Below are 24,556 nucleotides of genomic sequence, written 5' to 3' on the forward strand. Positions count from 1 at the left end.
TGTAGTAATCGCTGAGCTGGTGTTTGGGCCAAACGTGCTCAGCCGAGGCTCTAGCACTGCTGCTCTACATCGGCCCCATGGCCAAACCCCAGTGAGAAACTGCCTGGCCACCTGCGCTTCCTCAAGTCTTACCGAGGAAGTAACGTATCTCATGTGATTCTCCAAAGGCAAAAGAAGTTCCAGGAACGGGGTCTGCACTGGAGCACCGAGGATGGCGTAACGCCCACGCAGAACTTACTCCAACTGTCCCCAAGCTAGTAAGGAAGCTGCTAAGTCATGGTGTATTTAGTGTCGGTTCATGACTTAGCTGAAGGATTGCAAGAGAAAAGGCTCAGTCACTGGCAGAAGACCCATGCTGGACAATGTGAACATTGTTCATGGCTCTGTCGCACTTCTCCGCCCCAGCACCCACCCTCTCAGCTACAAGGAGCCTTCACACTACCCTGGGGAGCATCCTGAAAGCCACGGCTCTCACAGCATCAAACCCAAACTGGCACCCATTTCACGCTGCTTCCTTTGTTATCTCAGCCTCCAGCAATCCTCTGCTCCTCCCTGAAACAAAGATGGTATCTTCACTGATGGTTATTGACGGCTTTTTCCTTGCCCATGAACTGGGCAAGCCTTTTGGAATTTGCTCAGACTGTTAGGACCCACAGCTTTGGAAGAGCTTGTGACAGAAACATGAATGTAAGGAAGGTGCAGGTGTTGGATACGCCACCTTGTAGTTTAATCGAACATACTCCACCTCATCACGCAGTTTTACCCACCTTTATCATTTCAACTGGGCACAGCTATCAGTGGATGAATCCCAGCCTACGGAACAGGCTTCTTGCGGGAAGATCTTCCCTTATCTTTGGCCGGGCTTGTGTTTCTCTGTGCCCTGCCCACTCCTGCTACCTGAACTGCAGCTCTTCCAGGTGCCACCATCCACATCACAGGCTCTGACAGAAACCTTGCAAATGTGATTTCCCCCCTCACCGAAGAAGTCTTCTGAAAGATCACTCAGGATATTTTGCTTTCCGTCCCCCTTGGCTCCTTACCCCCACGGATCCACTCCCAAAAATGCCACTTACCAAATGAAATAATTTGTATGACAGCGAAGAGAGGGTTAAAGACATTTATATATATATATATAAAAAAAAAAAAGTCATATTTACAGACCATTGCCTAAGCATGAAACTCTCCAAATGACAGAAGTCACAATTTCTGTAACCTAAGCGTACAAAGTGCACGTCTTTCCCCTTTCTTTCCTCTGCAGCAGAAGATGGGGGGGGCGGAGGGGGAGGTCTCTCTTTTTACCTGTCTACCCTCAAGACAGTGGGAGTAAGGTCTGGGTCAGACTGAAGGAGACAAAACCTGTTGATTACTGGGTTATCCAAGGGCAGGAAAAGTGACTCTTGCTTACTTGGTCAGTCTGCCCAATGGATTCCCTTGGGAAAAGGAATCTACGGAGATGAGTGGGAAGGAAAGGTTATTCAGCTATTCAATAAATTAACTCACAGACCCAGTTCAACCACTCCAGGTTCCCCAGATAGATTTCAGTCAGTTTCTATTCGCAGCCCCATTGCTCTGGGTTCAAACACAGGCTCCAAAACTGAATCAAATCATCCCAGTCAGTGGGAGACATCTCCTGTGCTCCCCAAGCTGTTAGATGCATAAGCTCACATATAGCCCCACACTAGCTGTGCCAGGCAGGGATGAAAGGTTTTGGACAGCAAATGAAAACAGTGCCAACAGCAGCCCCTCGCACAGGATTAGCTACTTGATCTAATTCCTGTTGAAAACGGCCACAAAAGGCTCTACTACAAAACTACCACCCTCCCTTGCTCCCTCAGGTGGGAAGGCAAGCAGGGGTGCTCTGCCAGCACCGTGTTGAAATGATACGTAACGGGAGCAGGCCAAGGAGTGTATGGTTAGTAGCCAGGACAGCGACGCAATTGTCCCGCTAGACTACAAAGCACCAGCGTGAATGCAAATGGCAAGAAGGAGCAGTGTGCAGGGTATGAGGTGCAGGAGTACACTGCGTAGAAACTCAGAACACAGGCGACAATACCGGAAAGAGCAAACATCCACACAGAACGGACAATGGACCGAGCCCAAGGAAGACTCACTTCAAGGAGCTGATGTGTAACACATCCCCTATCAGCATGAGGCACTCCGCAGGCTACACACCAGACACCACTCACTCAGGGAATGAAATGCTGTAGAGTGCAGGGCCCAGGTGTAGCTCCCTTATTATTTGGGCCAGCCAAGTGCCTGGGAGACTGCTTTACTTGTATCAAGGCATGACCTTATTCTCTGAAGAATTTCTCCTTCTCTCAGAGTCCCTCCCCACCCTGATGTCAAATGGCTCTGAAGCTGCCTGTTCCAGGCACAGCACTACAGCTCACCTTGCAGCAGTGAGGTTCCTCTGCAGGGAAAGTTTTAAGTGCCTTTCAAGTGTATAGACAGTTTGTATCTCTTTGTTCCTGTGCTACAGTTGTCCTTCATTTCATTTCCATCCCACGACTACCATCTCGATTTACTCGGAAAGCATTTCTATCCCCATCAGTCTAGCCTAACAAAAGAAATACTGAGATTTTCCTTTTCTCTTGTAGGATGGGTACTCTATTTTTGACATTGTAGCAGCTTCCTTCTCATCTCCTACTGTAATGTGAATTAATCAGTGCACCTCCCTGCCTAGTACTAGTGATGAGAAAGGGTGTTTACTCTGAGATGAGCAGCTGCTGCTCCCTACATCAATGCATCAAGTCACATGCACTGATCCATTGTCAGAAAAGAAAGATACACCTGGGAGTGAGGGAGTGAACAAGCTGATAGAAGCCTCTTGCCCCCCTTAAATATGGGCAGATTTTGGCCATGGCTAAGAAGAGACATATTTGGCTCTCTGGAGACCAGAAAGCCAAATATTCCCAAGCACAAGTAATGCAGTGCCCTTGTGTGGCAGCTATTGGAATTACACATTTGTATGAGACCCCAGATCTGTTGTGGATCACAAGTTCCATTCCCTCTGTGGCAGCAGTCCCTACTCCTCAGGGCACCTCTTCAGCAATCTCGCTCTTCACTTGCAAGGTGCTTGCTGCCGGCTGTCAGAGAAAAGAAAAGAGAGAATTTGCCATGACCTCCCCCTCATGCTGAGAAGTCGCCAGAACATGTGAGGGCTCCTTCCCTCCTGGGACCCAGAGCGTTTCAGGCGGATGACTGGACCTGCTTGCTCCCCTTCTCCAGCCCGTACCCTCAACCACATCTGCAAATCTGCCTGCAAACCCACTGTGTGGAAGGAGAAGCAGCCTCACTAGAGCGAACACCTGTGCTCTGTGACTGTTCTAGTAACAGGATACTGCTCTCTGGTGGACAACTGAGTTAACAGCTTGTCAAGCAAAAGCAAAACAACCAGAGGGCAGACCACTGCCAAATTACAGGGCTATGGAATTACAGTTAGAAGCCACCTCCCTCCACAAGAACGTCCATTTTGTTCATTAAAATGCAGAGAGCAAGTACGATTGAGTCTTGCTAGCTGCCAGAACAAGGTAGTTTAGGCCAGATCACACTAGGGACTACTCACAATCATAAACTCTTGCCAGGGATCTCTGGAGCGGGGAGACCTGTCACTTTGGCTCGTTTGTACAGTTCTTCGGCGCACAGCTCTTCTGCTCCCTCGTGTTTGCGCTTTGGAGAAGCCTGGTCTGCTTGCGACAGCCTCATTGCTGTAGAGGAAGAAGAGTGATTGCAACCTTACCCCTGCCTTTAGATCTGTTCACAAATACACCCTAGCCCAACCTGCTACGGAGCTGGGAGAAAGAAGAATACGCAGTGCACAAGGCACAGAGAGAGGCTGCCACAGCCTCCTTAAAAACTTTGGGAAAAAAAACTTTGTTAAAAGCAGAATAATTAAGTCTCCCAGAACAAACAAAAAAGTATCCTCTGACAGAGGATACTTAATTATACCCAATTAGCCCTACGGTGATCTGCACTTCTCCCTTAAGTGGCTGCATATGATCCCATACAGGCAATAAAAGATTCAGTTATTCTTCAGCCCTTTTAGGAATGAAGGCTCACCGGGGACTTCTAAAGAAAGCCTAAAGGAAGATGAATGGGATCTATGTTATCCTAGCTAGACACCCTCTTCTTATTAGAATATGATCTCTCCTGCCCGTAGCCTTTAAGTCGATATGAAACTATCTCAGAAGCACACAAATAGCTCCAACTCACCTGTACTGGTGCTGCAGCCCTGCCCTGAAGCTGAGTCTGCAACTGGGCCACTGAGATCTTCCACACATGAAGGGACTGATGCCAGTAAACCTAGAGAAAGGCAGGAGGATCATAGTTAAGAAACAAAAACCACCTGGGACGGGAAAAGCCTTTCACATGGAAACACCTTAGTGATTACCAACCAGCACATCCATATCCCAAAGCAGGATGAGTTCAGAGCTTCGATCACCAATTGCTGGCCACAGACAGACACTGTGATCCAGCAGCATATTTATTTAGGATGATCTGCCTAGGTTTTTTTCCCCGAAGTTGACTGGACGATTGGTGGCATATGGATGGTGCCATGCCATCAGCAGCCCTTAAAACTAATCAAACCCCGCTCTTACCTGTCCAAGAGCTCAATAGAGCTCTTCCCTGGAAACGGAACTGAGCAAATTTGGCAGGGACTGCTTCGTCTTGCAAGGACTGGCCAGAGACAACTGTTATCTATTTTAAACCGTGAGCTCTCCTCCCAGCATTTTATCTCCTACTAAAGACAAAATCTTTTGCTATTGTTCGTACTCACAGAGCCCCCTGTAGCGCGACAGCTGCTGGTAAATCTGCTTCATGCGTTCGATGTTCAGTCGGCTGGTCTCCGCGTGGTTCACCATGGGTTTGGGGTAGTCCACCCCAATGATGCACTTGGCTGCCTTCTGCACAGACTCTGGGGCATTCCATGGTTCGTAGATATATCGTGAGGGGAAGCCCTTTAGTTTGGGCAGATACCTCCTGCAACACAAGTAAAAAGATGCACAACCACCACTTCCAAGTACAGCGATGCAGTATTCCCAAGGCACAGAAAGCACCATACAGCCATCAGCCACTGAATGATTTAGGCTCACAGACTGAGCAAGAAAGAAGCTCCAGTCACATCACTTACTTAACGTAGTCACCACTGGGGTCTGTGCGACGTCCAAAGCCCACGGGGCAGTAACAGTGGAAGAACTGCTGGAAGAACGCACTGCATGAAAGCCACATCCAGCTGCCTGCATTTACGCTGAAATCTGCATCCAGCAACAGTTCATCAAATACCTGCAGCAATTGGAGGAAAAAGACAAGTGAGAGCTTCCCCAGGCAGGAGCTTGTGGCAGGAAGACCCGAGATGCTATTCCAAATGGCAGGCACTGAGCTGGGAGAACAGCTCCTAGAAGCCAGAGCAGCAGCAAAGAGGCAATCTGCTGGCTGAAGCCAGCTGGCTGGTCAATATATCTCAGTTCCTGATGCTTTCACATAGGGAGGCAGTGTCTGCTCACACTGATAAAGCGCTGGCTTATCTCTCAAGCAGCTACAGACTAAATCACTACCTGGTGTTGCAGCAAGCCCTGGGTATTGATCCTAACCTGGGAGGCGTAACAAGTGCAAAGCACCAACCGTGGGAAGCAGGCAGATGCTGCACAGAAGAACGAGCACCAAAGCAAGAAGGAAGAACCCCTCTGAAGGTCCCAGAGCCCACTGCCACTGAGAGGCAGACAGGTTTCAGCAGTAATTCACTCACATCCATGCACAGACGCTGCGCTTTTAGCATCTGACCCTATCATGCACTTTCAGCTATGCTCTGCTTTGCCAGCTTTGTGACAAGATGCCCCTGCCTCCACTTCTTGTGTAGGGCAATATGTATATCGGATAGGTTCAAGCTGTCTGTCCCTTCAGATGGCCCAAGAGGAGGGTCTTTTACCTCTTTCCTTGAGAGACTCTAGACTCAGATTTCACAGTCATGAAGCGTTCCCTGACCGGCACGATGATGGATTATACAATGAGGAAAAAGGTCCAGTTACAAAGTGACATTCAATTTGCAAAGAAAACAGATGGACTGAGAGAACTTTTACAAAAAAATAAAAAAAAACCCCAAAGTCCCACTCCGTATTTACCAGCGGGTCCCACTAACATTTAGTTATGGTTACTGGAGACTCTTGATACTGTCAGAGCCTCATGGTAAAAGGTAGAAAGAAGTCAGACAGTTGGCAGGCTAAGAGCCCGCTAGCAAATCCTCTCTTCCATGTAACTTTTACTTGCAAAGCAAAAGCCATACCTGTGTGCCCATCCTTGCAGTGAGTGCCAGGGAGAGTGTTTTCCTTATGGCCTTCTGCAAGCCTCTGGTAAAGTCAGACTCACCCTGACTCCTGACTCCCAGCTGATCCAGAGGTCGCCCCTGGTCAGGAAGCAGGCTACCGCGTGCCTGGCCAGATGGTGGATCCACCCTTCTTGTCTCAGTTGGGTCATGATTGCATCGATCCAAGGGAAGCCTGTCTTGCCCTCTGCCCACTTTGCCAAGGCTTCAGGGTTCCTGTCCCAGGGAATTTGGATGCAGATGGGGTTCCCCTCCATTCGATCAAACTTTGGGTTGTTTGTGGCTGCTGTATAGAAAAACTCCCGCCACAGAAGCTGCCCGTACAGAGAGAGGGGCGGCGTGCTGTTCCGCTTTACCTGTGGAAGAGAAAACAAGGGTACTCACAAGCAGGGGAGGACTGGCTTCATTAATCTGAGTTATAAGCCACCCGTGCATTTATACACAATTCCCAAGTCAGTTATTGACAAATGCCATAAAGGAGCTCAGTTCCAGATCATCCTTCACCACAAACCCCAGGTATTAAAGTTAGTGCTGCTTTTAGCTCACTCTGTGCACTGACAAGAGACTTGGATGACCCAAAACTAACATTAAAAAGCTCTACACGGCTCATGACACAGGAGTCCAGGTTGAAGAACAGGGTACCGGCAAATTTAAAGTTTGCTTGATTATATACAGGAGAATCACTTTTCCTCACGCAAGAGCCTCTTCTGTAATAGCAACAAGCTTAGCCCAACAGTCAAACACAAGGGAGGCAACAGTAACTTTTGCAACTGTTCTGGCATGCTGCGTGGGAACCAGCATCATGCTATGCTCAAAACCAGCCTGCTCTCCAGATGAACCTTTGGTCTTACCTTCTTATACAGCTCCCAGAGACGATAGTAAAACAAGCGGCAGGACAAGCAGCCAAAACGCAGGTAGGGACTGAGTCCTGTAGGGCTGGCCAGCAATGAATTGGCGTTCATCCTTGGTCTTTCGTAATTTGCAACCCATGCCTAGACATATTCAGGAGAAATGAGCCAAAAAAACCCCAAATCTGTGGGACTCTGCTAAGGGCAGGCCTCTGAGCAGGTGGTGAGGCCACTCAGGTCTGACAGCAGAGTCTCTTCTATTCACCTCCAACCACCACCGTCAGAGTTCTCAAGTGGACAATCCCAACCCCCACACCCCATTCAGGAAACGCAAAACTTTTGCTCCAGGATTTAAAAGTTATAGTCATTTTGGCCACAAAAGGGACTAAATTTGCTTTGCATGCGAGAGCTAATAGCCCTCAGAGCTTCTAGGGACATAAGCTACTGCAATTGTTTATGTCCAGGTACATCTATCACAGTTCACACACTAAACAAGAAAACCGGCGAAATTCAGACCTTTTTTTGGAGTATTATATTGACAGTTTATTCCCCCTTCAGCACAAGAATTTATGCTTTGATCTCTACAACTGCCACCAAGACATCCAGCATTAAAAAGATACAAACTGGTTAAAAATGAGTCACGCCTCTGCAGCTGCGTAATCTTTCATTATCTGAAATTGTTTGCCTTGTGCACTATAATCAGGAAGACATGCCCCATAGAAAAAAAAAAAAAAAAAAAAAGAGTATTTTAGCAAGGGGTTCAAGGAATACCAGCCAGTGAGACACCGTATTAAGAGGGTGATGTACAAGGGGAAGGCATTCTTTCATGAGCACGGGCTCGCACCAGTACCTGAGCTGAAGACAAAACAAGACGGTGTGGAATGTGCACGAGGGACTGAGCAACTTAGAATGAGAGTTTCCAACTTTGCACTCCTCTAAAGGAAACTGAGGGGTAGAAACAAGGAACAGAATCCTACGTGCTTCAAACAGCAGCATAATTAATATACAGCTCCACTTCTTTGGGCCTGAGGAAGCCCAGGAGCTCCCTGCTCCACATGCCACCCAAGACCACAGGGGTACTCCAACAATACCAAACACCCCTTCCAGAGGTGAATGCTGCAACCGCTGCTTGGAGCAGGGAAACAGAGCAATGGCCAATGCTCAACATTTTTTGTTTGGAGGCAAAGCCTGCAGGAATCGCCACTTAAATCTGTTATTTACAGATAGGGTTACCTTTCTTTCCAAGTGTTTATCCAGCCGTGCCAAGGCTTCCGTCTCCCCTCCTTGCCAAACTGCAGGGGCCAGACCATCCGTAGGAAAGCCTGAAGGAAAGAACCTTGTAAGATTTGAAGCCACGCTTAGACAAACAGTATAGATGGGATTAAGCATTAATAACAGCAAGACACTACATACTGCAGTTGCCTAATGGCTTACTTGCTGCTCTAGTCCTTCTACATCAGGCAAATCATATAGAACACAGGGAGAGCCTGCTCATGACACGACACAAGGGACTCTCCCTGCAATGCTTCAGGCAGCTTTCTTTTCCCATTGTTCATATGCCAGCACTCTCCCTTGTGTGTCAGCCCTACCCACAGGGCTCTGCGCCAAAGGCCAGAGCAGCTGGCAAAAGCACATCTGCTCCACTGCTCTGCCTTACAAAATACCTTGCCATGAACACCAGCAGCTCACTAGAGAGCCTGGCTGCTCCTCATAAGGCTCCTATTCTGCTGAGAGTGGGTGCTGAGGAAGGGCACTAGATTAGTGTCAAAGAACTGATGCAAAAGGGGAAGTAATAATGCAGTTGCCTTGCGCTGCTCTGGGCTGACCAAGGAGCCTCCCCTGGCAGCAAGCAGAGCAGTGTAAGGCTGCAGGCAGTCTTGCATTAAGCCAGACAATAAAGGCAGCAGATGGATCCAGGACTGCAAGCCTCAGGATACTCCTGTTGTGAAGTCCTCCGCTTTTACATGACTGCTGAAACTTTGCCTTAAGGTACAAGGTGATACTCCTATAAAGTTGGAGCCTCCAGTCACACACACAGAGACAATATTCTGCATTAATCCTTTCTTCCCTTGCATTTAGATTCACTTCCCTGATGGCTGTGTCCATCCAGCTCAAGTGCTGCCAGTTTTGGGCCCCTTACCACAAAAAAGACATTGAGGTGCTGGAGCGGGTCCAGAGAACGGCAACGAAGCTGGTGAGGGGTCTGGAAAGTAAGTTTTACGAGGAAAGGTTGAGGGAGCTGGGGTTGTTCAGCCTAGAGAGGGGAGACCTCGCTCTCTACAACTCCCTGAAAGGAGGTTGTAGAGAGGTGGGGGTCGGTCTCTTCTCCCAAGTCACAGGTGATAGGACAAGAGGAAATGGCCTCAAGTTGCGCCAGGGGAGGTTCAGATTGGGTATTAGGAAAAACTCTTACACTGAAAGGGTTATTAAGCATTGGAATGGGCTGCCCAGGGAAGCGGTTGAGGCATCATCCCTGGAGCTATTCAAAAGACAGGTTGACATAGTGCTTAGTGACATGGTTTAGTGATGGTGTGGGTTTTCTGTGGGATTTCTTTTTTTTTTTTTAATCAGAGTTAGGTTGATGGTTGGACTAGATGATCTTAAAGGTCCCTTCCAACCTAGACAATTCTATAATTCTATGATGTAGATTCATCCTCCATCTCCAAGAAAAGTACAGGACCATAAGGCATAGCAGGATGAGTGAAAGAAGTTTCTGTAATATCTTTTGTCTGGATAAGCTCCCAAATTGGTGCTGCTTGTCAATAACTGAATGAAATGATCTAAGCCTGGTACACAGTTAGTTTACCTCTTCAGGTCTGTTACGCAATGTGTCAGGGATGGCAGTAGGAGGAAAGCAGCTGGCAAGGACATGAGACACTGATACAGTAGTTACATGCTCAGTACAACAGAGAACATAAAGACAGATGCAGAGCGCTTCAGAGCAATGCTAAAGGGGACGCTGTGCATCGACAGTAGCGCAAGGGACAGCAGCCTGATTTCATGAGGTCCAGCACTCGCTGAAAACATTAGGCTGCTTCTGTGGCTAGAGGCAGCCCAGGTCAGATGAGAACACTGAATTGTCCTGGGTACATGCCAGCCATCAGAAACAGCTTCACTAGATCCCATTTCACCTGACAGTTAATCCTTGCCTTCGCTCTCAACACATACCCAGCTCTTCCAGGGACGGGACCCCATACACATCATCGTGGTTCTCCTGGATGTCCACTTTACACGTCTCCATCTGCTGGCTCATTATGGTGCTCACCGGCTTCTTTGGGAGCTCCATACGGCTAATGATGGCCTGGAAGCGCTTGTAGGTGAGGGGTGGCTTGTGGCCATTCAGCTCAATTATTCTGGAGACAAAATAAGCATAGTGAAACAACACAGCCTCAGTACCACAGAAGAAACAAGGAAATGACAGCCAAACTGCATCCACCATCTCTGCTCAGGACAGCCTTTCACTTTGGATACAGAAATCCTTATAGATCTACCTTCCACTTGATGCATCCCTCAAAGGGATATTAAAACCAACCAAACAAAATCCCAAGACACACCAGAAAACAAAACCCCACAGCAACTAATTCATCTCCATGGGAATAGAACAGAACAGCTCCATCTGAATTGGGCTTAGCATCACATTTCTCTCCCAGAGCTCTTCATCAGACCCCTGTACAAAATCTCAGTCTAATTACTGCCTTTGTCTCCCCAAGATGGCAAATCTCAGACCTGCAAATGTTCCCCCTGACACCGTGTGGTACCCTAACCTGATTCTGACCTTACTTCCTCCTGATCTGACACAAGAAGTCCCAGCCTGTTAGTGACCCCCTCTCCACCCTCAGATGAGGCAAATCCCGGTTTGCGTCATTCCTCTCTCCCGTGATTAGAGAAATCACCATCCTCCCCCAGGCCATAAGGTCACGAGTAGACCCGCTTCATGCTATTCACCTGTGTCAGATCACGCTAAGGAAAAGACAGTCACGGTTCCCCATTCCTCTACTTCGCTAAGCATCCACAGCCTCTTATGCCCATGCAGCCTCATTTTTCCTGGGACTTTGAGAAGCCCCCGGGCAAGGTAAGCTTCCCCAGGATGAAAGGTGCCATTTCTAACACCCTCTCCCGCAGGGAGAGGAAGGAGTTAACGGCAAAGCAGACAGCACGGGGATCGCCAGCATTACATAAAGCCGAGGCAGCCAACACCACAGCTCACACAGGAGCTGCAGCACAGCGGCCTTCCCCACCCATTACAGTCAACAGCTTATGCAAGGGGCTGGGCTTAGAGCCCAGCCTTTCGGCGGACGCCATGTGCCCTCCCTTCCCTCCCCCCACCAAAGCAGCCGCACGTGTAGCGAGGAGGAGCGACACGCCGCCCCGGGGCCTTCCCCGGCCCTGAGCCCTCCCTCACGTGTGCTCGGCGCTGACCCGGCTCCCCGCCCCGCCGAGCAACCGCAACGTGGGAGGCCGGCCCCGCGCCGCGCCGCGCCGCCCCGCCGCCATCTAGGCCAGGCGCCGGCCGGGAGCCCCGGCCTCCCACACACCGCCAGGCGGGCAAGGGCGGCTTTCGGGAACCGGCAGCGCCGACGCCAACGTTAAAAAACGAACCCTCCCCTGCTGTCTCCTCCCGGTTTCCCGGTTGGAAGTTGTAAACAGCGGGAGAAAGAGAGGCTAACGAAGAGGGCGGGGGCGATCAGGATGGGCACTGTGCGTTTGGAGTTTGAGGCTATAAACGTGATCCGAGCGCTCTTCTGCCACCCCTGCGAGAGAGAGCACCCCGGAGAGCCTTGCAGGCAACGCGTTCTGTCCTGTACCCTCATACCAGAGAGCATCTCCTCTGCTTTTTGGCCGGCCATCTCTGTGTACCACCCCAGAGAACACGAACTCTCACCAGTATCACCCACCGCAATCTCCTCTGGGGCTTGCTTTGAGCACTGGGGTCCCCAAATGAGCCCATCAAGTCGACAAGAGATCCTCAGAAAGATCAGCTGGAAGAGAGGGGAGGCGTTTCCAGTTACAGCACTCCGGAGAAGCTCATTGGTTTCCACAGCAGTTCAGAGCTTGGAACCAAAAAAACGTGACAGAGCTGCACTGTGTTTGCCCTGAGGTGCTTGAGATGGAGGAGGGGAAGCCACTTCTTTAACACTGCCTCTCTTTTTTACAGTCCTCTTCCACAGATCCCCCGAGGGTGCAGCTCAGTCCCAGATCCACGCTGTTACACCACCTCCCAGATCCACAGCCAGAACTTTTGTGAACAGACGGATACTGGGAGCAAATCGCTGTGACTCGCAGGTGGATGCCAGTATCTGTATTTGACATCCTCCAGAACGTGGATACGAGTGAAGTCCCCTGGTACAGCTCCTAAATTCCTAAACAGGCAGTTACTGGATCTGGGACACAAATCTTTAAGAGACAGGGCTAGGACAGCTTGCACGTTTCACAGCACCTGACACTGATGTTATGCAACAAAATTTGAACCTTTCACAATACCGCCACGAAAAGAAGTATCAAATATTGGGTACTGTACATTTGGATATTATATGATACACAGTAGGTATTGTAGTGCTGTTCAGCCTTCTGTACAAAGATTTGTACGGGAAGCCCCCCAGGCAGGAGTCCTTCCCTTCCTCCTACTGACCTTCTAACCCAGGCAGCACAATCTCACAGGACTTTCCCCGATGTCAGAAAAAGGGAGAACCCTCCCCAGGATTTAATTCTCCCATTTCATCCGTCTCCCCCAGCGCAGCTCTCAGACTATACATGACAGTCATTCTTCTAGTTTTCTTGAAGTGGAACAGAAAAGAGCATAATCACTGTATTCATCATCATACAGAAGCTAACCTTTCTGGTGTTAGTGAACACCATAGAAATGGCCGTCCAACCAGACTAGCAACCTGACAGTAGTACCTGGATGCCAGAAATTATGAGGGTCTTTTTGATTGTCAGTCACATTTTACCTCAAGAAAGCAGGCAACCAAAACCTGACCAAACATAGTTCTGGTGCTGCTAGGATTTTATGGTATCCTACAGTCAGTCACCTGTGACAGCAGAATGTCTGCAGGCTCCAAATGCACACCCCCACGGATGTCAGCTTCTGACTCACATCTCCACAGCAGTGCCCCAGCAGGATGGCCACCGGGCTAGGGAAGGCTGATCACCTTAAAAACCCGACACTTCAGCTCATTTGCAAATGCCAGGGCCCGGTTCCGGCCAGGGACTGAACGTGCTCCCCCCTGCTTCCTCGGACGAGGAAGAGCTGGCTGCCAGCACTCGGCAAGCGGGCTGCTCGACAGCGCGCCCCACTACCAGCTCACGCAGACCATTTAGTCAGCCTGGCCAGCTTATGCAATTGCTCTGATCTAAATCCTCGCCTCGGAGAGCTCGGGGAGGGCTACGTGTACAGAAGACAAGGGGTATTTCTACCGATTGGAAGAGGAGATGGAGAGCCAGAGAGGGACTCTGTCAGGAAGTGTAGTGACAGGACAAGGGCTAACGGTTTTAAACTGGAAGAGGGGAGATTTAGATTAGATACCAGAAAGGAATTCTTTACTGCGAGGGTGGTGAGACACTGGAACAGGTTGCCCAGGGAAGCTGTGAATGCCCCATCCCTGAAGTGTTCAAGGCCAGACTGGATGGGGCTTTGAGCAACCTGCTCTAGTGGGAGGTGTCCCTGCCCATGGCAGGGGGGTTGGAACTAGATAATCTTTAAGGTCCCTTCCAACTCTAATGATTCTGTGATTCTATGATTCTATAACCAACAGATATTCCACACAATGGACGCTGGACAAAGGATGAACAATTCAACTTCTGCAGAATCACACACAGGAGTGTATGAAAGATGAAGAACTGACTTGATGACAGGCTGAGTATCAGTGCAGGGGAAAACACCTGACACCAGAGCACCACGCAAGACAGACAAGGATAACAAGATCTGGCAGGCAGAAGTTTGACTTAACCTTCCCAGATGGAAATAAACCACTTTTTTTGGCACAGTGTGATTATGAATTGCAGAACCAGCAAGGCATGCATCTTTCCCCAGTGCTTGGTTCCTTTAGGTTAGTAAATGTTCTTATTAAAGTGCATTTAACTATTGTTTCAGCCTTAGGCTACAATATCCGAGGAAGAGCTGCTCCTGATGCATGCTACAAACATAGGAGCTCACAGTGTTCTCTTCTGACCTAAACTACTCCCCCTGAATAACCCAGGCCTGCCTGGGATTACAGAAACCACAATGCTGACCATCAGCAAGCAGACTACAGAGGATTTAGATCCTAAGGAGGAAAAAAACCAAACCAGGCAGATCCAGAGAAGGGACAAAACAACCTGTCAGCTGGAAGTTGTCAGACAGAATAATTGTCAAGCAAAGGCTTTGAGCAGGCTAAGCTGATACCCAAGAGATTATTTTTTCTGTCTGACTTCTACAATCTGAACATCGCTAATCTTGACTGGGAATTCCCAGATTTTCTTAGGAGTATTTTCCAGCACCAATGCTGATTTTCTATAGTCCTCTCCTTGTTTTGGGGGAGAGGAAGGGAAAGATGCTCTGACAAGCACACAGCTATGCTGGCAGTGCCAACAAGGAGCATATTGCAATCTTCCTACTGGGTAGAACTGGTCAAATTCACAGTAAACTGAACAGGCTCTTTGTAAATGTTTAAAATCATCAATAGCTGGTGCTGATGATGGTACCGGGAATATGCTGCAGGGGACAAGAGAAGGACTTCTGGAATCATTTATGTAGAAGTGAAAGATTAGTCTAAATTGTTCAAAACCAGGCCTGACGATCTTGTTGGAAACTTGATTAAATAAAGACGAGAAGTAGGAGACTACCACCAGGTTACTAATTATGCAGGAAAAAGAGGAGGCTGAAGAGGGACAGAACATAGCATGAGTTAAAAGACTGGGTAACACGACTGGAGGGCAATTTACTCTAAGAGAGGCTTCCAGGAGAAATACAGTATTAGAACTGCATTACCACCTGCTGAGAAATCTCCGAGATGCCAAGAACCAGGAAATGTCAGAGTAACTGGAGTCTTCAGCTGCCTCCACACAGACTAGGTAGCTGTCATAGCCCACCACCTGCCATAAAACAATTTTCTAGTTGCCATAAGTGACTGCTCCGTGGAATAATTAATCAGGAACCCACAAGGAAAGGCAATTCACGATTTGGTCTTAAGCAGCACTAAGGTATAGCTGAAAATGTTAGTTACCACTGGCCTGCTCTAAGTGTGACTTTGGCATGCATCAATTTAACATCCTTCCAGGAGCAACAATACCATAATGGCTTTTGTTTCAAGAAGAGAAACACATAAAAATAAGGAAGTGCGCTAAGCAAAAAGAACAAGCTGAGCTGTAAAACACTGACAGGCAACATGGGGATGATTTGGAGATGTTGGAGATGACAGGGAAAAAAAAAAATTCAACAAACGCACACAAACCATCAAAAAAGATTTCAGAAAGATCACAGAAGTCAAAATAATTAAAGAATAGCATCGTCAAAGATAATAATAGAAGGCAAAATCCTTCAGGAAAATGAAAGCCAAATAAAGACAGAAAAAACCCAAACTGGTAGGTTAAATTAAAAAACCACAAAAGCAGCCTCCTTGCACCTCCCAACCCAAATGGAAGTTTAAGAAACCTTAGAAAAACACCCCAAACCAAACATAAATAGTAAAAATAAATAATAATTAAAAAAATAATAACCATTTACAGACACTCCAGCATATTTATAGAGCCAAGAGGTGATCAACTCTTAAAAAAAGCAGAGACTGTAACACCACAGCCAAAATCCATGCATTTAGTTTTGCGTGTGTATTCACTATGGAGGTACGTGGGGAGGCTGCCACTCTGAATCTCTTTAAGGAAATGTATCAGGAGATGTCACAGACTGGGAAGTTAAGGAAGAAACACCACAAAACAAAGCTATGTTTGAACAGCAACAGCTTGCCAGGACCAGCAAGGATTCACCCAGGAGCTGTAAAGGACACCAAGAAATACCCAAGCTAATAGCTGCTGCACATAACACTTGCCTTAAAACTGTCCGAATATTATGAGGTAAAAAAAGCAAATATGCCTCTAGATTTAAAAAGCATTTCAAAGGCATCAGAGGGATGACAGAATAGAAAGTCTGAAATGTGCATTAGGCAGTTGGGTAGAAAATGCTAATGGAATCAGCAAATGCATGGGTATATACAATATGCTGGAGGGTTAATTTGGCCTCGGTAAAGGGAAATTGTGCCTCAAAATCTATTAGTGACATTTGAGCTTTGGGCAAGGGAGATTCAGTTGCTATACTCTACCTGGATTTTCAGAATCCATCTGACTAGATCCCTCACTGAAAATTTTTAAAGAAACCAAGATAGATTTCCCAACCTTGGGAAAAAGGAAAAGGTTCCTGCAGACAGAAAATTCTTTGAGATACAGGATAGAGTCAGAATCCAACAGGACGAGAAATCCTACAGAGCTGAGCTAGGGCTTGTGCTGCTTAACATTATTCATAGATTATCTGGGAAGGGACAAAATAGAGCATGATGATAAAGTTTACTGACGTAAGAAGCTATCTGGGATAGCTAAAAATGAAAGGCAACTTAAAAATTTCCCTATACACTATGTGAACAGCTGACAAAAATATCAGATGAAATGCAGTGTTGGTCATGTTGTTTCCCCATATGCATGGCGATGCAATCTTAAACTTACTTATACAGTAACAGCCTCCCAAATAGCTATGACCATTCTGGAAGGAAGCCCTGAGACATCAGTTGAGTGTTTAGCTGCACTCAGAAACAGCAAAAAGAATGCTAGCAACTATTAGGAGAAGAGAGGAAACATTATAGCATTATACAAATGCAAGTCGCACCTCCATTTTGAACCCTAGCTACAGTTTTCACCACTGTTCTATGTGTCTAAAAATACCCAGAAGTATTAAAGAAAGGTGTCAAAACTTAGATATGGAACAGATTCCACCCAAAACCTTACATAAACTAGGACTCTCCACGTTGCAAAAGACAAAGATGACATGAGGAAAGATGTGAGGGGCACTGACACTGAAGACATTAGGATGTAATAGGTATTAATGATCTCTTGTAACGCAAAAATTAGAAAGCAGTGTCTGCTCATGAGACAGGTTCAAGAATCCCCCACACCCTGAAGACAAACATTTCCACACAGCGTGTGCTAACTGCAAAGCTCCTTCCCATAGGAAATTATGAATGCTAAAGCTTTATAGGAGGAAATCTACATTCAGTATTACTGGCACAAGTCATCCCCCCCCAAAAAAAAACCAAAAGAAAAAAGCAAGCAACCTGTAAGAGCAGCACTGAAACATGGCCGAAGTCAAGCATACCTTAGAGTCTTATTAGAAAGACTGTCTCCACTGCTTAAGGAGGTCATATATATAAGTAAATATATAAAACTTAACATCAAGGCAAGGTTCTCCCCATAGCAAATACACAACAAAGACAAGGCATTCAGATTTTATAGTAAGGTAAGTTTGCCCAAATCTACCTTGTTCCTTCTTCCAGCTGTCCTGGCACATCCATCAGTTAAAAGCCCTGCCTTCATAACCTGTTTGAGACAACAGCTCAACTATCTTTATTACAATGAAGCAAAAAAATGCAGTCCACACAGGGAGGACATGCTCAAGGAGAGCAATCAATAGGACACAGCTGAGCAACTTAAATGACCGTCACAGACAGTTTAATAAGCTTGAGGCAACACCTTTCTGTACATTCACGTCACTGTCAGCGCTTTGGCGTGCTCTAATCAAAAGTGCGAGTGTGCAGAGTAATCCTGTTGACACCTTCTAGGCTCACACAGGATGACAGCGATCAACGTATAGCGTATATAGGAAGTCTTTCCCGACGCGACAATCCCAGCCTAGCCCGGACAGAACCTCTGCCCTTGCTCTCCCCGTACCTGTCCAGGTCATAGAGGGTGTGGGAGTTCTCTATCACCACCTCCACGCCAGCCTCCTTGGCCAGTTTGACGATAGCTGCATCTCTCTCCTTACCAAATGGCTCAGAGTCGTATTCAAAGGTGAGACGAGTGACTCCCCATTCCTGCAAGAAACACAATACACACAGCTGTCAAATAGAAGACTTTCTAACCAGCACAATTACGAACAAGGATGCCAGAATTCGTGGCCAGTGTTAAGTCCTGGAAGCTTAGAGAGGGTTCCTGTGAGGAACAGCAATCTGGAGTCGAGATAACCAAAGAATCAACAATTTTATCAGCTCTAGCAAGCATTGCATATGCAAATTCCTATATATCAGGTTTAAAACGTGGAAGAGGAGGTTTGAGTTCTTCTCTGTTTATGTTCTTCAGCTACAGCTGAGTCTCCAACACCTTGTTTTGTTGCACGCGCTGTCCAAAAGTAACCCTACCATCCTGTTACAGCATTTGCAGAGAAAGCTTTTCAGAGAACTCTTGCAATACAAATCCTGCTCAAAACCCTGTATTTTTTCTGTGGACAGTATCATTAAGTAAACCCAGTACACTCTAAATTTATTTTCAACGTCTCTTCAAAGCCATCACATAATAAGACGACCAATGTCCAACCCAAACAGCAAAAACCAAGGTAGTGGGAAACACAGGACAAAGGATGGCAACTAAGCGAACCTTTCTGGGCAGCACAGTAGAGTATGAGACTGCAATTCAGATTTAAGGTCCTACCTTTGGGGAGTTATTTCACACTAGATGTGCCATGCACCTATTCTGTATCTTCACACCTTTAATAGGTCCCTCACAGATTTCATGGAATAGGCCTTATGAAATAGCATTCAGCCTCTTCCAGGCTTTTCCAGAGCACAGTTTGCTCTCAAAGACTATGGCCTAGTTTTCCTCAGAAAATGAATCCTATGAGAAGAGGTTTAATGGTTTCCACAGCGACCCTCCCAAGACATCCATCAAGCAGAGCAGCAGCCCACAGATTTGTTTAGCAAACACTTTAGTCAAACACAGTCAGAAGTCTAGAGAGACACTTAAGAAACCCCTCACACAACTAAGATGTGAACTACATTCCCCAAGTGAGACAGTCTAAGTCACCTCTATATACAGGACAGTGTTTTCCACCTTGGACTTTCCAGAAACAGAAACAAAGCACAAAGAACAGATATAATTAGTTCACTAAAGACCATTAAAAAATAATGCCAAAGATGGGGAAGGGAATTTAGAAGCAGCAAACAGCTGTACAACACCCCTTCTTTTCTAAACTTTCAGGTTCAATCCTAAAATTAATATTTGGAAGGACAGAGAACAATTATGTACCACTGAATGTACATCTTGGAGAGGTCCTCCACTGCTTTTACAAAATAAGAACATGACAGCATCCATAACTCAGAGTAGGGGTCAGACATATTCCAGGCCCTGCCCTGCTCCTATGTGATTTAACAGCTTCATTTTAAACTTTTTCTTTCTTTTGTAAGAGAGACAATATCAGCTAAAAGGCTTGGAAAAGATGGCTTTAGTCTTGAAGAAACACACATTACTGCCTTGAAAGAAAGGAATGGAACAAAAAAACCCCACAAAAACATTTAAGGCTAACAGACATTTGAGGTAAGAATACAGTATTTCCAACAGTTTTGAGAAGCCTACCACTCCGTGTGCTACAGTAGCACAGAGGAAGCAGAGCACAACCAACCAGAGAACTGTAAACTGTGTAACAATAAATTTTTGTAGATGTACAAAAGAAAAGTCATGACTGACTTGTCTCTTAGTATCTAGCCTATAGCAAAGAAAAATTGTAGGGGAAAAAAACCCAAACCACACCTAAGGAATTGTGAGCAAACTTCAGTGAACAAACGACACACTTTCCTTTGATAGAAAAGGTAAAATTACAGATGTTTTTTCAGAGGAAGTGAGAGAAAAAAAACCTCTGCAAAGGTTAACACAGAGCTAATAAGTACACTCCTCCTCATGATACCCATGCATAATAGTGCCTTTGCAGCAACTGTTATCAACAACATAGCTCCGCTACTGGCAGCAAGAGCAGAAATTATATTAGATCTAAGTGTTGCATTACCAACTATGACATAACTCTCCTCCCCACAACAGCTGACAGCAAGGCATGAGCTGCGGTAATTCAGTGTTCAGTGCAGCAGCTCTGGAGATGCCTTAATTCCCACGAAAGCTGTATATCTACCATATAATAGCATAAAAAACCACCCCGCAATCTTTGCAGCTCTAACAGCACACCTAAGATATTCATCAACTCACCTGCCCAGGCAAAACAGACTGCAGCAAAAGCAGGTCTGGCCGATTCCATCTCTCAAAGCTCAGACTCTGCCAACTACTTTTTGTTCTTTGACCAAAGCAGCCGTTTTTCTCCAACAAAGTTTTAATTATCCTGCAAATGCCTTGAACTAAAATAATAAGGGCATGGACTACTACTAGCCAGAATTTATTTGCAGATCAAAAGATAAAAATATCCCAGGCTCTCAAAAGGCTAAAAGTGGCACGCAGTTTGCGTCATGTGTTAAGATGCAGAAGCCAAAATAAATATCAGTGCTCCTTCTGACCCACATAGTCTGAGATTCCCCTCACCAATACTGCCCTCCTCCAGAAAACACAAATCAGAAGCATTTACAGCAGGAGGTTATAGATTCAAGTTTACCTCTCCTTCTCAGCAGCTGCTCTACAGCAGGCTTTGGGGACACTAGTTCTGTCAACCATATGTAAGGTACAGTCCTCAGGACAAATCCAATCCATAAGACTATCGTGAACCATGTTTTTTTTTCCTTTAGCTTTGTCACTCTAGCAAAGACACTCTCAAAAAGCTTCAAAGATAGAGGGAAATACAATCTTAGAGCAGGACAGAGAAGAATGATACTGCTTGAAGAACCTTGATATTCAAGGAGACGCTCTTGCCAATCCTGTCTCTCTCACAATCTGCAGCATTGACACCACTTTAGAAATGTATCCCACTAATCTATCATCGACCACCAAGGTTGCTGCATATTCCACTGTCCTAAATGCTATGTCAATAGGAAGCTTGTGCTTACAGTGTATTCTGCTGCTGAGCTGACTGAACCGCAGCCTCGAACAGAAGAAGAAAAAGAAGGTCAGCTAACATAAAAGCTTCTGAATTTTGGAATTTTAACACCTTAACAATTAGCAAATCATTAGTACATGAAAACAAGGATAGCACCGGGACATCAATTTTTCTTCACTATGCTCCAGAAAATTACTTTATTCTCTTACTTTAAAGAGTCTTGGAAAGACATCTGTTGGCTGCCCTCGCACGACAAACAAACGAGAGTTGAGTTTCCTTAAACTGTTGTCCAGATCTTCCAGAGACTGGAGCAGAAATCTGCAGAGAAGAAACAACAGCAGTTAAGTGTCAGTCAGCCGGGTTACAGCTAAAAGACAAACGAGGAGGATTTGCACAGAACTCCAGCAAACATGCATCGCCATATCAAACTGAAAGTTAGGGCAAGAAACAGAATACAAGAATTTGTATTCATCTCTGGTTTATCTACCAACTGCTATGAGATTGCAGTACTAGCCAGCTCCCAGCCATTCATACACATGTTCTGCTTGTCCAGATGTGAGAGGTTTCCAGGATTTTCTTTTTCCTGCAACCCTCTTCCCATGCTCTCTCTCAGGCTGGCAGCACAACCCTGCCAGCTGCTCTCTCCACATAACGACAGGGTGAAAAGCATAAACCATATAATTCCCTACAGTTATCTTCTTTCATGGGTTTTGGGGCAGGAGGGATTTTGCATATGAAGTAGAAACATGTTGATACACTACTCCAAGGAAAGTAATGAATTTTACTACAAGAACCGTGTGAGTTTTACCATCCTGACTACACACAGGGAATGTCACGAGAGAGAAATGTACACTCCTAGCTCATCAGTAGCAAGAGACTGAGCAGCAAGATCTCCCAAGGCAAGAGTTATCTGTAAGTTGGAATAGTTGCAAACAGAACGGCAATTTATCTTCCACTGTGAAAATGCAAGGTAAGAGCATGCATGCCAAGACATTAATCTATTCCTTCCCACCTAAAACTGTAAAAAAACATTTAAGTACTTTTTGCATTTACCGGTGTCTTACCGATCCCCCACTATGGTATAAAACATTAAATGTATCATCTTTGCTTTCACAGCCACACATGTCACCCCATCTTCATTGTAACTTCACTTTGTTTTGTCTAACTCTGCAAAAGACACCAGCTTTAAAACTTTAATCTCTGTGACAGCACGCGGCATGGCTGGGAAACCTGCAACCCTTTGTAAGTGAGCCTGCCAACCTCCACCTCTCCCTCGCTTCTACATGCCCACTCTGCAGCGTGACCTGTGAGACATGAGTATCTGCATCAGCTCCCTTAAGACCACGCACAGCTAATAGGAAAGCTAAGCTACAGTTGCCCTGCAAACTGGGTACTTCCTCTCTCCTCAACTGCACTCACCATAATGTGAGCTGAAAGCTTTGAGACACAACAAGCTCTCTCTGCCCTTCCTGAGGAAGAAAGGGACTTGGGGTTCATGGATAGAAGGGCCCTCTATCACAGTACAGAAGACCCAGAACCAGGTCCGGATAACCTAAACAAACCACTCCCCTAACTCCAGCCCATTTTCCATCTACTAAATAACCATATTAACTTTCCAAGGTGTTTTAAAAATTAAACAAGGGTTAGTCCTATACGGCTCACACATGCTGTGCAGTTAAATAATAAGGGATTGTCAACATGATACATTTCTGGGAGCTAGGTAAAACACAAACATTTGCTTTTGGAGCATAGAACTCTGAATACAAGTGATGGCATTAAAATAAACAGCAAAACAAAGCCAAAGTTTCCAATGGGAAACAATGGAACTCTGGTAAATACAATTAACTTGCTAATACATTTTTGCCTAGCAGCCAGTGGTTGTAATTTCTGAAATCTGCAGTAGGTGCACACATCCAAGAAAACATTATTTTTGAAAACTTAACCTGCTCATATATTCCACGACTACAACATAAAAATGAAACGACTACCTGCTTCCCTCCCTCTGCAATGTTGGTAGAAACAAACAAGGATTAAATGGATCAGGAATTAATCTTTTGGGGGCACTGCTTTGGTTCTTCCAAATGAGGACAGTTAGCAACAACAGCAGCACGTGAAAGGCATTTCTCTCTGCTGCCGCTTGTAGGAAGTCTGGTCTATGGAAGAATCTCTTCAAGCTCCTAGGATACTAAGTAGTAATAGAATCCACAATTTTCTTTAATTTGAACACCTACATAGTGCTCATTTCTGCACATTTACAATGTTTAGGCCATCCTCTGATGTAGGTTCTAGAAACCTTAGAGATCACCCACACTATCCCATTCCTCCAACTACAGGTTCCCTAACCTTATACACAGAGCATTATGGTATTTCAAAGAGCACTTAAAGGATTTTTAGCCAGGTGGCTGTCCTGCCCAGAACCCCCTTGATGGGGTAGCACAAGGGCAGGGGGAGATCTGCTTCATTTGTATGCGGAGGAGTCTTGCAGAGAAAAATCCCTACCTGGATTTGGTTTCCAAATGTTTAGGCAGCTGAGAACTGACAGAATAGCATTATGTAATGTTACTGGCTACCAGTGCATAAGGTCTCGCTCACTGCACAGACATGACTCACCCCAAACATTTTCCCATTTGCAGAGGGGAAAAGACCCAGCAGCTCCATTGCTACCTTCCTAGCAGCAGCCAAAGTGTTTTCCCATAAAAAACTGGGGGATGGGAAGATGGCAGGTGTGCGCACATGCCTACGCACACTCGGCAGCCGAAGGGCAGAGGGAAGGCGTGGTGTGGTCACGCAGCTCTGATGGCTCTTTATACTTGTCTGTCTCTGAATTCAAGAAAAAGCATTCCTAAAACGAAACGCCCCTCGGCTGCTGCTCTCACACGGCCAGCCAGCTCGCAAGGAGAAAGTCTAATGACATTACATAAAGTTGAAGGCACCCTCCCACACAGCCAGGCAACACCGCTGTGAGAATCGTGGCGAGGCCAACCGGGGAAGGCAACCTCTCTCCTGCACGGAGAGGACTAGGAGGGAGCAAAACACAGACCGGGCCGCGGACACGGCAGCGTGTCCTGCTCCCGCGGCGGCCTGACCGACACGGCCCAGCCACCGCACCTAAAGCCCTTCCCACTTAAAGCTCCTGCCCACACCCAGCGCTCCCCGACCCCCTCGGGCCCACCCGCGGCCTGAAGGGCCCGGCGCCTCCTCAGGCCCCACTCACCGCCAGCGGTTGATGCCCACGGCGGAGGAGGCGGCGAACCAGGGGTCCAGGATATAGATGCAACGGAGGGACGCGGCGTCCCGCAGCGCTTCCTGCAGCGCCGGATTATCGTGAAGACGCAGCCCGCGGCGGAACCAATGCACCGAGCGACAAAGGGACGGAGCCGGGCCCGGGGCGACCGGGGCTACCGCCGCCAT

At 46.7% G+C, this 24,556-nt stretch overlaps 1 protein-coding gene across 1 annotated transcript; it reads right to left on the minus strand.

The window, feature by feature from the left end:
• Window positions 1-1,103: 1,103 nt before the first annotated feature.
• On the minus strand, window positions 1,104-24,556 carry CRY2 (cryptochrome circadian regulator 2). Its single transcript, XM_074150036.1, has 12 exons — window positions 24,360-24,556; window positions 21,355-21,463; window positions 18,073-18,215; window positions 10,336-10,520; window positions 8,401-8,489; window positions 7,171-7,311; window positions 6,364-6,675; window positions 5,132-5,283; window positions 4,778-4,980; window positions 4,213-4,302; window positions 3,566-3,707; window positions 1,104-3,086 (listed from the first exon to the last, which is right to left on the minus strand). The coding sequence occupies exons 1-11, from the start codon at window positions 24,554-24,556 to the stop codon at window positions 3,568-3,570; spliced, it is 1,761 nt and encodes a 586-aa protein (XP_074006137.1). The 3' UTR covers window positions 1,104-3,086; window positions 3,566-3,567.

This window comes from Numenius arquata, chromosome 6 (genome assembly GCF_964106895.1).
Source record: "Numenius arquata chromosome 6, bNumArq3.hap1.1, whole genome shotgun sequence".
Taxonomy (NCBI): domain Eukaryota; kingdom Metazoa; phylum Chordata; class Aves; order Charadriiformes; family Scolopacidae; genus Numenius; species Numenius arquata.